Source organism: Talpa occidentalis, unplaced genomic scaffold (assembly GCF_014898055.3).
Source record: "Talpa occidentalis isolate TD23 unplaced genomic scaffold, MPIMG_talOcc4v2.1 talOcc4.16, whole genome shotgun sequence".
NCBI lineage: Eukaryota > Metazoa > Chordata > Mammalia > Eulipotyphla > Talpidae > Talpa > Talpa occidentalis.
In genome coordinates, this window is record NW_023601653.1 from 3413403 (window position 1) to 3427582 (window position 14180).

The 14180-nt window shown below is 51.3% G+C and overlaps 2 protein-coding genes across 2 annotated transcripts in view; one reads left to right on the top strand and one right to left on the bottom strand.

Moving 5' to 3' along the window:
• The window catches only part of ACO2 (aconitase 2), a 37148-nt gene extending 35556 nt beyond the window's left edge, over positions 1–1592 (bottom strand). The window contains exon 1 of the mRNA XM_037513469.2: positions 1213–1592. Within this exon, the coding sequence (XP_037369366.1) occupies positions 1213–1248 (36 nt within the window). The 5' untranslated portion in view covers positions 1249–1592. The remainder of the gene's footprint in view (positions 1–1212) is intronic.
• Positions 1375–11062, top strand: PHF5A (PHD finger protein 5A). The gene is made up of 4 exons (XM_037513474.2): positions 1375–1811; positions 2234–2257; positions 2732–2898; positions 7748–11062. Exons 1-4 carry the CDS (start codon positions 1760–1762, stop codon positions 7835–7837), a joined length of 333 nt encoding a protein of 110 aa, XP_037369371.1. The 5' UTR covers positions 1375–1759; the 3' UTR covers positions 7838–11062.
• The last annotated feature ends 3118 nt before the right edge of the window (positions 11063–14180 follow it).

Here is a 14180-nt window from a genome sequence, read left to right on the forward strand (position 1 = left end):
TTGCGTCTTAACCCCTTGCACCACCAGGGAGACCCAGCTTTTAAATTTTATAATCAAAGTTGTGCCACTTGATTCAAAGTAAATTCACAAGGTAAAAGGTTTACAAATGTTACAAATGCTTGCTTTTTTTATTTTTATTAACAAAATACAAGCTTGACATTGAATTTTTGAATATAACATTTTGTCAAGTTAGGAGTGAAAAAAACCATCTGGCCGTCACAGTCAATTTTCTAGCTGGCTCATAACAAGAGAGTCAAGGTCAAACTGTTGAGTCTCCTTACCCTCCCATAGAAAGGCAGCTAATTGTGAACTCAAAATGTAACAGGTGGTCCCCAGAAAAAAATACTCCATATTCTGGTACTCTGACTAATACAAATGTCAGCTTCAGGATCACACTGGCTCAGAAAATTCTGCGAGGGAAGGTTGACATGAACAAGAAAAACAGGGATAGCAGGACAGATGTTCAAAACACAGTACTCTGACACTCAGAGAATAGGAACTTTCACTACTTTCTAGTAGATCATCACCTATCAGTTGAGAGTACTCAGGCTACCAAATGACGACATGAATCAAATGATGATACGATAAGGAATTAAAATAATCTTGCAATCATGGGTAAAGATGAGAGACTGTTAGGGGGAAAGGATGACAAGATGACTGTGGACATTTCTACGTACTACTACATATGGGGCTGGAAGACCCCTCACATTTCTGGCTCCGTATTTTGAAGTCCTTTCAATAACGGAATAGGGAACTAGATTTTTCTCCAGACTTTCGGTCCGGCAACCTAGCTAGCAAGTCTCTGCCGCTGAGCGATAAGAAGGGAGGTCTTCAGGCTCTGGGCCTAGTGGGCTCAACAAGGACCGCGCCCCCAAGTCACCTTGCACTCACCTTGAGCAACAGAAAGGAACCCTACTGGAGAGTGGAACTCAGTCCTCAAAAAGGAGAATGGGGTGTCGGCACTCTTCACCAGGCCGCCGAAGTTTGGACCCACGCTTCCCGCAGGGCGGGGACAGGGACGGGGAAGCCGACTGAACCGGGGACGCTTTGACCTCGGGCACCGGCGGAGCGGGCACAGGCGCTAGGCCGGGACAGGTACAAAACTTGGCCGGAGGCCGGGCCCGCCTCACCTGGCCTCGCCTCGCCTACTGCCGCAGGCACAGCAGGAGGCACCCCGCCCCCGTGAACCCAGAGGGCCCTGAGTTCGCTCACCTGCAACCGGGTCACCAGTAGGCTGTAAGGCGCCATTTTGTGCACTGACAAAGATTAGGTCGCGTGAAAGTGACGTCCCGAACGGCGCATTTAAAGCCTTCGGGCAGGGGGCGTGGCCCCCGTCACGGCGAAGGCGGGGCCTCCATGGGGCACTAGAGCCCGGGGAGCGCGGTGGGCGGAGCCTCCGCGTTGTAACCGACGCGGAAGAGGAAAAAGAGCTGCTTAAAAGCCTGGAGGAAATCAGTGCCAGTACAAAGCTGTCTTATCAAAGTGCAAATTTCATTTGTCTCTTTCACCCAAATTGGGGATAAAGGATTTTTTTAAGACTTTCCCGCATCTGCCAGGACCTGGCTGCCCAGCTGGGCGGAAACGCCTCTTGGGAACGAACGGGCTTTGATCGCGCGAGATCGCGCGGGGCTTGGTGCGAAGAGGGTAAAGCTGATGGACGCCTAGAGGACCAATCGCGGCGGCCGGGAGGCAGGGCAACAAGGGTTAAAGGTCGAGCGGAAGTTCCTCGAGTTTCCGGTGGCGGGCTTGGCTGGGCGCTATGGCCAAACATCATCCGGACTTGATCTTTTGCCGCAAGCAGGCTGGTGTTGGTGAGCCTGCCTCCTGTCCCCGGCCGTGGGGGTGGGGGTGGGGGTGGTCTCAGGGGCGAGGAGGCCGCGGATCCCGCCTGTCCTTGGGATCTTGCCTCTGGGCGCCACGTTTCCCGCCTCCTGGCCGGTAGTGGAGAAGCGCGGGTTCGTGGCCTCTGGTGAAAGGAGGGCGGGGGCTCGCGTGCTGGGAGCCCCGGCGGGGGCCTGGGTGGGGCCGGCAGAATCTAATTTCCCCGGACCTGGGAGGGGCTTCGGGAGGGTGGGGGTTTGGTTCGGAGCTAGTTTGCAGGGCTGAGATGAATAAGCTTCCCCAGGACACAGCAGCTCCTGCTGCTGTCTCCACCCCAAGCTCCTGGGTGGGCTTCACCGATTCGTCAAAACCTTAATTCTAATGGTTCTCTTTTCTGTCTTTGATCTTGCAGCCATTGGAAGATTGTGTGAAAAATGTGAGTGAAACACACCTTCCCAAACACCCCGCCCCTGCCGCACAGCGTTGCCGTGGAGCCAGCAACAGGGCAGTTCCAGCGGAGCCGCAGAGGGCTTTGCTTAGATGGGCCCTGAAGCGTGTCAATACAAGGCCAGGCAGCAGCCACAGCCCCTTTCACAGTCCACCCCCACCCCCCCGCACGTTTTAGACGCTGTGTTTGGGTTTCGAGGCAATCTCTTAACTTTTGGAGTAGTCTTAGCCCTCCCAACGTGCGTTTTTTTCCCCCTGGAACTACATGGGTTTGTCACCAGATGCTGTGCGGGCTCTTTACATATTAATTGATGAGCTTTTCCTAAGTGTTGTGGGGTATGCCAAGTTTTGTGATCCTGAAGTAGAGGGCCCTGAAGTCATCTTCAAAAGGAGACTAGTGTGTTTCCTCATTGCGGAAGGGGGTAATTGCAAGTGAGTTACCGCCACTCTCTTTTCCTCACAGGTGATGGCAAGTGTGTGATCTGTGACTCCTACGTGCGCCCCTGCACCCTGGTGCGCATATGCGATGAGTGTAACTATGGCTCTTACCAGGGGCGCTGTGTAATCTGTGGAGGCCCTGGAGTCTCGGATGCTTATTACTGTAAGGAGTGTACCATTCAGGAGAAGGACGTGAGTATATCCTAAGATTTCCATCCAGCTTTCCTTTTACTTAGTAACACTTTGCCATCCATGGCAAACCCCCTATGGTCTCTGGAGATCACTATGCTCAGCTAGATACCGAGGCTATAATTTCTTCGAGCCCTGTAAGCCAAACTGGGTGTCGTCCCACAGCAGGCAGTTATTTTGAATCAAGGGGGGGAAATGCAAAAGAAGCAAGTCTTTGTCAACACCAGCAGTTTGGTGTAGCTCTTTCTAGTCCTTTGATGTTTCTCTGTGATTATTTTTACTCAGAAGCAACGTCCTGCACTTTGTAAGGCCTGGCAGAGCTCATGGTGTGGAATAGCCACTCCATAATTCTTTTTACTATCATTAAGGAATGTTTGGGTGATGTGGAATTGGGGACAATTTGGGTCGCTTGCAGCTTGAAACAGCCACAGAATGCCTTGATACTTACTGTGATAAGTTCTGTGTTTGTGATTCTGTCTCATGGCATTTTTGTCCCTTGATGTTGTGTGGTGGCAGTGGCTGTTTATTCAGCTCCTTGAACCAAATGCCAAGCAGCAGGCCTGTAGATCTGTAACAAAGAAAGGCCTCACAACTTCAGATTGGAAGCAGTAGGCTTTCAGGGGCAAGAGGGGCTTATGACACAAAAGGAAGTGTGATAGAGTGCCACCAGGCTAATAGGAGGTATCTGGTTACTTAATCTAGAACAAAGCAAAAGATATGTAATTCTGAATATTTTCACAAGCAAAGAATAGGCAATTCATAGATGCTATCTCCCTTATTCTTCACAATAACTTTAATAGGGATTATTATCATGCCCATTTTCCAGTCCCTCACCCAGCTAATAAGTGGCCAGACCAGGCTGTCTGACGAGACCTAGTGGTGTCCCCATTACACCGTGTTGTCCTTGTGTAAGTCCTTTAATTAGAACGTGCCCACGATGGGGAGAAACAACCCTTGCCACCTCAGCAGTCTAGGCAGGCGCAGCCTTTATGCCCCCTATGAGTGGGATATATCTGCCAGATAATACTCTTGCAACATTAAACCTTCTGTTACTTAGGACAATGAGAAAGGTCACAAATAATGTGTCCAAAACATAATCTCAGTTGGTGATTTGAACCATCTGCCCTAAACTCTGCTTTGCATGTCCCTTTAACTGTCAAATCATGTCCGGCTTGATCTGATCCACCAACTGGGTCACGCTACTTTAGAGACAGGGCCTTGGTTTGTGTGTTTGTCTCTCCTTTCCCCAGCTCTAACTAAGCACAGTCCACGTTCTGGGCCCCACCCATAGGAATTCCCACGTGCAGTGTCTGGTACAGTAGGCCTTTGGTAATTGCTGAGTCTCTAAGCAGGGAAGCCACAGTCAGACAATAGCCGTGAAGAGAAATTCCACAGCTCTTGACCTAATGAGTCCACTGAGGACAGCATTTTCTTGGACTTGTGTTCAGTTGTAGCCAGAATTCTTGTCTGGCATAAAGTTGCAACTGGAGTGTGCTCGATTGATAATTGCCATCTGACTTGTCTGTGTTTCATGTGTGACCTGATACCTGGGGTTCTTCAGGCCTTATTCTTTCCCTGGGAATCCTAGACATCACTTCCTCTATTTTGCATTCTACCGCAGTGTTCTAAGGATATTTGAGGGGGAGTCTAGCTTACATTTACCCAGCAGTAGTTTCCAAGAAACACAAAGCAACCCAGTGACGCGATCCAGCCTCTCAGCCTTACAGGTCACCACGCAGATTCAGCTTTTTCCTATGCAGAACCTCCCTGCAGCCAAAGCAGCCCTGCTTTGTTTTCCTTCTCCAGCAACTGTAATGGTTTATAAGGGAATTAGGCCAGCAAACTAAGCTGGCCGCTGTCAGAGCTTTTCAAAGCCTCCAGAATACTCAGAAGTCGAGCTGGTAACTGCAGGTGTTGCTGTCGAATTAGAGAACACATAGTTTACGGTTTCATCCTTAATTTCCCCTGGACCCTCAATCGTCCATTTTCTTCAACTCTCCCAACCAGCAAATAAGAAAAATAGCTTCTAATATTGCTGGAGCTCCTGCTGTGCCAAGTACTGTGCTGAACACGCTTTCCCAAAAGCTCTGAGGAGACAAAGGCTTAGGGGTGTTTGAGTGACGTGGCCCAGGGCCTCAAGATAAATCTGGCAGGGGCCTCCCCTGGTGGCGCAGCAGTTGAGTGCTGGGCTGCAAGGCTGCCCGCAGCCTCTGCAGCGCTGGCTCATTCCCCCGGCCGCTGGCGAGGGTCCCACAAAAAAAAAGATAAATCTGTGGCAGATCCAGGTGCTAGACCTCATGTCTTTTTCTCAACTTTTTTCCAAATGCCCGTTCCCCCATGAGGAGAAGAGTTAAATATTAAGGAGTAAGTTTTTGTAGGTGAGCTTCGAATCTTCAACCTGTAATCTTCATCCGGAGGGTTCATCCCCTCCAGATGCACGATTTAACTCAGCATTTATTCCAGGGTGGCTGAGAATGTGCCTCCCCCTCGCTGTTTCTCCTCTGCTCCCCATTTAAGTGAATAGCACAGTCGTTAAATAGATGAAAAAGATATATGATACTTTTTTAAAGTTAATTCATAAATTTGCCATTCTCTTCAACTTCCTAAAACATGGGAAAGTTTGGGGCTTGCCTCGGAGAAGCCCCTGATCAAGTCTTGGCTTTTCTACTCACATGCCAGGTGTAACTTTGAGAAAATCCCTACCAAACAGGAAGTAATATTCCCTGTTACCTTGTGAGTGTATGTTTTAGACCTTCGAGATCTCTGAAAATAAAGATTGGGGCAGAAAACATGATGGTGTCAAGTCCGCACCGCTGCACCCTCTGGCTTTCACCTCCCTGTGTTTACAGGACAGTTGTCCAAAGAAGGGGGCATGTTTCCCTTTTAGTTCCTGTGAAGGAAGCAGGTCTGGCCACTGACTGGTCCCGTTTGTGAGGAATAGCCGTGTAGACACATTTTCAGTGACTGTTTGCCTGATCTCGAATTGTTTAAATTTCCTTCTCTTGCGTTTCAGTTCTGTACAGATTTTCCTCTGGTATATTACTTTTGAGCGCATGATTAATGTTGGTTTGTAAAGATACTAATTGTAGAGACATGGGTTTTCATCACTGGTTCAGGATAAATTTTGTAGCTTGCAGTCCTGCCCTTGAAGTGGACTCGAAACAAAACCTTCCTCAGGAAAGAAATGCAAGGCATTGAGTTCGCCTTGGTTGTTGCTCTGGAAGCCGACTTGGGGTCCTCCTGGTGATGTTTCTGTGGCCATGATGAGTAGAACGGAAGCAGGAGCGGCATAGTCTAGCGTCTACTTCTCTTGTGAAATCTTAGAAATTAGGTGGCCGTGAGATGTATTTCCCGTGGGCATTCACTCCGGTGACAGCTGCCTGAAATAACAGCTCCCTGTGCTAGGACTGGGGACATGTGTCCTCTGGGCGGATTGAGAGGATGACATTTTCAGTATTCAGGCATGCGCTTGCTAAAAGAGCTGTTACCTCAGATAGACATTTGCAGGTATTTTTAGAATAGCCTCAGGCTCAACTCACAAACACACTCCTAGACCTTCCAAGGTTTCTTAACAGTCTTTGCATCTTCCTTTCCACGTCCTCACAGCAGCCAGGCCCCGGGCACACCGCCGCACCTCTCACAGTCCTGGTAGAATTGGGGGATGCCATGAGACCCTTGGGAGATGTGTGGAAAATAAAATGCCAGGGAGTTTAGGTGAGAAAACAGGAAACCTGTGAGTCAGTGAGAGCTATAAAAGCAAGAAACTAGGGAGGATTTAATAATCTAGTGTGCTGGAATTTTCCAGCTCATTTTAATATGTTGCATGCTAGTTTCAAAAAAGTACAGAAGTCCTCTCTCATCTGGAGGGGGGTCCATTCCAGGACTCACGGTGGATGCCTGACACCGCAGCTGATACCAAACTCTGCCCATCTCTCTATGCTGTTTTTTATCTGTACATACTTGTCATAAACAAATTTATAAATTACACATAAGAGATTAACAACAATAGCTAAATAAAACAGGACAGTTCTAACAGCAAGCTGTAATAAAACTTAATGTGAATGTTTTCTCAGAACTTTTTTTTTTTTTTTTAATTTATTGATGCATACAAGAACTGGGGTGTAGGCGGTGAGAGGATACACCAGAGACAGAGCAGGGAGCAGAACCAGCAGATCCACTGAAATCCACTGCTGAGGGGAGTCAGGAGAGGTCTGCTGTGCCATGTGGGTAGCTCCCTGGCTGGGCATCGAACTCGTGCTGCAGTGGCTGCAGAGAGCTTCATTGGTTGCGTCTTAACCCCTTGCGCCACCAGGGAGGCCCCTTGGAGATTTTTAAACAGCGTGCATCGGTCCCGGGAAAGAGGTGTTAGCGGAACTAGAAATGAGAGGGCTGTGGGGTGGGCTTGACGACGTGCTACAGGCCAGTGTCACGGGAGCAGCCTCCTGTGCAATGGGATCAATCCATGAGAGGGGTTTTCTAGAAGCAGCTTCCCCAGTTTCCTTTCTTCACCCCAGATTGACACAAGGGAGCCGTCATTTTGCAGAACAGCTTCCAGGGGGCACTGCTCACAGCAAGGCCAGGGGAACGTGTCATTACACATCAGAGTCAGCAGCGTCTCTAGCACAGGTGCAACCCCCCGCCAGACTGTGTGTCAAAGTCAGAGCACAAATAAGGACACAGCAAACCCCATGTCCTAAGTGCAGGCCGCTGGGCCATCACCTGGTCAGCCAGGCCCTGCTGGTAGCCGGAGCAGGTGGCTGACTGGCAAGGTGACTAGATCCACTGTCAGTCCAAACGTCCTCTCTGTAAAACCTCTCAAGTCACTCAGTGAATCCTCTATTCTGTTTTCCAGAGAGACGGTTGCCCCAAAATTGTCAATTTGGGGAGCTCTAAGACAGATCTCTTCTATGAACGCAAAAAATACGGCTTCAAGAAGAGGTGATTGGTGGGCCGCCTCTTCCGCGCCCCACCAAGCTGCTGCAGCTGCCCAAGAAGACGCCCACGGCCTCTCCACCTTCCTCTCCTTCACCCAGACGGGGTAGAAACGGAAAAGGATTCCTCACACGCGCTCTGGCAGACTGTATCAGAGAAAAATGGGTAGATTAGTTCATGGTTTTCCTTGAATTCGAGAAGCAAGGCTGTTTTCCACATCGCGGCGTCTGTCCACCATGAGCTTCTAAAACAGAACGGCATCGGTTGGGGTTTCCTGGGAGGGGTGGTGAGGAGCTCCCTGCTGTGAGAAGCAGGTGCCGGCAGCAGCTCTGGTGGCTGTGTCCTCGGGAGAGACCTGCCGCTCTCAGCAATCCCAGAACAACCATGTGGACTTGGGATCTTGTGACCCTGACCAGGTCTTGCTGGTTCTGTTATTTTCGCCTGAGAAATTGGAAACCTTTTCTGTTGCTATTGTATTAATAAAGTGGGTGTTTATTTTCTGATAGTCACCTCCCCAACCTAAGCCTAATTCTAGGACTCTGTTGTCCAGGAATTTGTGATTCAAAGTCGAGGTAATGGAATTCATTAAGCACCTGTTCTCTTACTACTGTCTGAAGGAATTCAGAACCACCCATGCCTTTCTGTAGAGGTAAACCAAAGTCATTTTTAGATACTTAGGATTTTTATTTCCTGTCCAGCCTCAGTTTTGAACTGTAGAGATGGTTTCCAGCCATGGTGAGAGGTGAGATCAACAATAGCTGAGTGGATGAGTGCGCGCACTTACCTGAGCAGATGGTTCATATTTTTCAAAGCAAGTGAACAGTGTAAGAACAAGCTCAGACTTTACCCTTACTCAGCCGTCTGCTCTCCACCTGCTACCAGTGATCAGCAAGCTACCCCAAGGAGGCACAGCCACATGTGAAAGGTTCCTCCAGTGGATCTTTGACGTCCTCAATCTGGAAAAGCTTCCAAGTGCTGAGGAATCCAGGGTTGGGCCCAAGGTCACTCTGCAGTATAGGGGCAGGGCCAAGGAGGAGTCTTCAACTTCTCAGGTTTGGGTTGAGATCAGCAAAACTCCTGATTGCACGTGACATAGTGATTCTCTGAAACCACCTTTGCCTCCAAGGAATTCAGTGAGGCAGCCTGATGAATAGTTCCAGTACAGCTTGAGGCTGCACAAAGAAAGGGTTCTTGGCCCAACTTTGGGGTGCCTCAGGAGGCCATAACCCAGGGCTAAGGCCCCCTAGGCTTCCCCATCTCCTCTCCCACCCCTCCAGCCACTTGGGTGCTCAACTCCAAACTACTGCTCTCCTTCCTACTATGCTTTCTACACTGATGCTAATGCTCAGCCCTTGTTTTGCTCAACAAACCCGATCTTCAGACCTTGGCTGTTTCCCCAACTCCAGACCCCCAGTCTAAGTCCCCTTGGCTATACTCGCACTAGACTGCGAGCATTTTGTTTACAGCATTTGGTGGTGATTGATTCATCTAAGCCGAGTTCCATTGTGGGAGGAGCCGAGCTGTTCTGCCTGGCAGATGGCAGGTGTTGGTGCTCACTGAATAATTGAAGTCCAGGAAAGCAGATAATAAGGTGGGCTTTGAAGGATAAACCACGCAAAGGGAGCGGGGTGGCAGATGAGGCCATTGGTGTGGGGAAAAGCTATTTGGACAGGGGGGTGTGTTTGGGGAGCTATCTGAGCACTTCTAAGGCAGCAGGTGGTTATGTCAAAGAAATGGCAGAGGCCAGGGACCGCTTCAAATTAGAATTGTAACTGACTCCATAGTAACAGTCTTTATGTGTAACATGAGTCAATGTTTTGTCAAAACAAATTCAATTTTTTAAAGTTTGCTTACAAAGCGTTCAAATCCACACAACATCTGCAATTACAAATTTTTCAAAAACGCCTTAGTTCCAGCAAAACACCTTAACTGTTCCCTCAGCCTCAGCATGTGTGCCTCTTGCCAGGTGGTTTAAGGTAAATGCCCAGTAGGATATCAAAGGACTTATCCCTTCCCCTCCGATGAGCTGGAGGCCAAGGTCAGCCTCAACCCAGTGAATTCCACTGGCCTCTCTTCCCTGTCACCTAATTTCATAATCCCAGTCTTTAGTTCTTTCAGAGAGTTCAAGAGAGCAATACAGTGGATGCGTTAACCCCTGAGGAAGCAAATGGTCTTGGAAGTTCAAATCCTTAATTAGTGTCTACCTTGAACTTTAATTCATTTTAAAAATTAGAACGATAGTACCCAAATCTGTGGGGAAAAACATCACAAGTTGAATTTAACCTCCCTTATGTGAAAAGAATTAGAATAATAACTGCAGCCAACTGTATGGCCACAGAAAAATAAGAATGGCTTTTATTAGTGTTGATGTTTTTCTCCATTGTTCAAATTAGCACTGTCTATGTAGATCTAGTTGAAGTAACTAAACTCATCATGGTCAGTCTAAAAAAGGGCTTCCTTTTCCTAGACTAAGTTATTTAAGTGTTCAGCGTTGGTTTTGTACTTAGTTCTGGGTTCTAAAAAGGATAGCTGTCTCCTAGCTCCTCTGGTACACGCTGTACACATGGTAATTTAATCTTTAAAGCAGGGCACTTATTACTTATGCGCTTGTTAAAAAAAAGAGTAAAGAAATGTGTGGGTTTTATAATCAGACTTGTATTTGAATTCTGCTATTGACCTTTGCCAAGTCTTTTTTTCCCCATAGGCCAATAATGCCTGCTTCTGGGTTGTAAGGATTAAATTTGACCTTGCGAGTGCCTGACCCTCACTGGAAAGACTAGTCCTTTCACCGTGGTTCCCTGCTTCCGAGTTAGATTTAGGTTCTGGCATAGAAGGTCCTCCAGAAGGTTCCCTCTCTCCCCCTACCCCCAAGGTTTTTCTTCACTCCTCCCAGTGCTCTGCATCAAGCAGTTGAAGAACATTCCTTGCACACTCCCCGTCTTCTGGGTTAGTTCCCTTTTTGAAACACCCTCCCACCTCTCTAGCAGCTAGCTCCCTGGGTACCTCTTCCTGCCAAGCTGCCATCCGAAAGCTTCCCGATGGCCCTCGAGCTGCAGCCATCTCTCTCACTTGACTGTCATGCCTAGTACATGCATAGAAGAAACAAAAGGTTGATAATATTTACTGGATTGAACGCCAATATTTTCACTTTATTCCATTGTACTCTAAAATTTCTGACTGAAATTCATTAAACGAGAGGACTTTATGACCCCGTGAATGATCCTGACCCAAAGTAAAAACGGTGAACAAACGATCAAAGGTGAGTCCCTTGAGCTCCTTTTGCCTCTCCCTCCACTGCAGGGCACGAAAGAGGCAGCCACAATAACTACACTGAACTAAAACGAAACGGGCCACAAACTCAGGAGGAGTCCGGGTGATAGAGCTGTAGGGGAGGGCTGTAAGAAGAGCCCAGCTGTGATGGTAAATGGTGTGTGACCTCCAGCCTCAGTGTCAGGGAGTAATAGGGGGCAGAGGGGCCTGGCAATGGAGGCACCTGCTGTTCAACTCCAGACAATCACCAGCTTAAAGGCCTGGTGTTGCCAGATCTTTCAAATTTAGGACAAGTGGCAAGTTAAGATATTTTTGTGCAATCTCCCAACTTTAAAATGTCAACTCATTGAAAAAAAAATAGAATGTGCCAGTTTTTGCCAAGACACTACATTCTACCCATCCCCGCCCCATGTGGACCTTGGCCGGCCAATAGCAGCACCCTCTAAATGAAGAAAATGAACTTCCAGCCAGTCAAACCAAGCTGACTGCGTTTGAGAGAGACTGTATTTTGACCTGTAGCTTTTTCACAGTAGCTTCAAGCTAGTACATAAAGGTGAGAGAGTCTTTGCTTTGGGGAAATAAAACCGGGCTCCAATTAGTCCCTTTTCCCAATTAATCAGGTCCTCATCAATTCCGTCCCCCAGTGGGCTACCTGCCACCACCAAGGGGAAACTGTTACTTTCTTCAAACGCTGTCTTTTAGCTTCTTAACAAAAGACAGGTGTGTGTGCTGGTTACTAGAATTCATCCACATTAGTCGCAGTGAATAACTAGCAAGTCATTTGGCCTCAGCATCCAAAGCACTCTCCGTGGTGCTGTCTGCCCCTGCCCATCTGAAGAGGGGGGCCCAAGAATCAAAAGAGGAGTTATCTTCTTGGGTCACTTAAAAGTAACTTCACAATTTCTCACCCTGGCATGTGTGTGTGACTCATCCGTGGAGTTAATTGGGGCTAATTAGGACCAGACTGACTCGTCACCGCAGCAGAACATCTGCCATAACTTGCGTATTCTCAGGTCCAGGGCTTGTCCCGCCCTCTGCCCCCACAGGCTTACTCCCCAAGCACCCCACTTGGGAATCCCGCACGTGCTCTCCACATGTGATTATCCAGGTGGGGCGGGGATGCTTGAGTAGTAATTCAGCTCACAATTAAGCCCAGGCAGGATGAAATCACACGTTGCGGAGAGAAAAAAGCCTCCTCCTCACCAGATGATAAACGCAGACATCAGCACTTAAGAGGGGTGACTGCCTTTCTCCCTCCATTATTTCCTCACATTTTATTCATTTTTTCGGCTTTGTCTTTCCCCTAGCTCGGCTAACCTTTTGTCCAGGGCTCCCATTTGCCAACGAGGCTGATTTCTCAATTTTGTCTTAGGGATGTTGCTCTGGCTGGTGTTTCCAGGGGAGATTCCCGTGAAAGCAGAAACGCGCAGAAACTCAACCCCTCACTTGCAGGGATTCAGTTCCCCCCTCAGGCTGCACCGACTGATAGAATGGTAGATGTCCACGCTTTACCTGCCTGTGTGCACTCCATGCCTCCTTCCCGGGACGCCCTAGGAGAGGTGGTCTGAGCCGCCCGCGCCTTGTCCATCTTTCTCTGGTAAGGTTTCTCACACCAAACTGACAGGACATGTAGGGTGCAATCTGGTCAGAGCGTATCTTTACAGCAGCCATTTGAGCAAGGTTTTACCTCAGTATGTGATCCAGATTTGGTGAAAAAAAAGGTTTGGAGAGGTAAAGAGATTCGCTGCCATTAAGTCAAGATAACACCGTTAGTGGCAGAACAGGGATTCAAACTCACCTATTTCCATGGCCGCCTCTAATAAAAATGACTACAAATACCAGCATCCCTTGCGAAGCGCGCTGTGCAAACGCGCTTCGGCTCTCGCCCCTCCCTTCCTTAGTCCGAGGGTTGGACCCCAAAGCCCAATCACACGCTGCCGCCCCAGCGCCCCGGCCAATGGGAAGGCTGTTGCTAACTCGCCGGGTCTATTTTTAGCCTTGGGCGCTTAAGCGCCCTCGGGGCGGGCGGGGTCTGGCCGCTTCGGGGAGGGGCGGGGCGCGACGGGGGCGGGGCGGGGCGCGACGGGGGCGGGGCGGGGCGGGGCGTGCTAGTGACGCTCGGCCCGCGCTGAGGACGGGCGAGTAGGCCCCGCAGGAGCCGCGGGGGGGCGCGCGGCCCCGGCTCCCGCCCCCGCGCCGCGGCGTTGCCCTCCGCACGGGCGTCCCCGCCCCGCGCCGCCGCGGTCCCGGCCGACAGTGACCGGGAAGCAGCGCCACGGCTCGCGCTGCAAACTTCGGGCCTCGCCACGGTGCGCGGGCTCCCGGGGGCCACCCTGTTGCACGCCCAGGCCGGGCCCCGGCCACCCCCCCGGCGCTCCACGAGCCCGACGGGGCGCGAGGGCTGGGGAGCCGCGGCCCCCCAGTCCGTAAGGGCCCGATCGTCCCCGCGCCGGCGAGCGGCCGTGGGCTCCCCGCCCCGGGGCAGGCGCCCGCGCCGGCGGGACCGGCCGGGGGCCCCGGGAGAGGCGGGGGTGCGGTTCCGACGAGCGCGCTGGCGGCCGGCGCAGACGCGGCGCCGAGATCCCGGGGGCGCCGCACCCCGCCAGGGGCCGCCGCCGCACAGCTCCGAGGGGGGCGGCCGGCCGGGCCCGGCCCCGCGAGCGCGGCCGCAGCCGGGGGGCAGCGCCCGGCGGGGAAGGAGGCGCCCGCGCTCGGCAGGCGGCGGCCCCGCGGAGGGGGGCGGGGCGGGGCGGGGCGGGGCGGCGCGCGGGCTCCACGCCCCGCGCGGGCGGCCGCCGGGGGGTTGAGCGGCCGGGGAAGTAGTCCCGGCCGGCCCCGCCCCCGCGGGGCGGAGGACGCAGCACGCAGGGCGGGGGGCCGGATCCGTGCGCGGGGTTGCTAAGGGTGAAACTTTTCATTGACTTTGCTCACTCCGGGCCGGGCGCGGCAGGTGCGGGTCGTCGCGCAGCGCAGCCGGTGGCTCGACGACGCGGGGCCAGAGGCAGAGGCGCCGCCGGCCACAGCCCGCCCGCTCCGCCGCACGACGCCCGCCGCCCCCGCGCCGCCGCCGGCCCGGCCCCCGA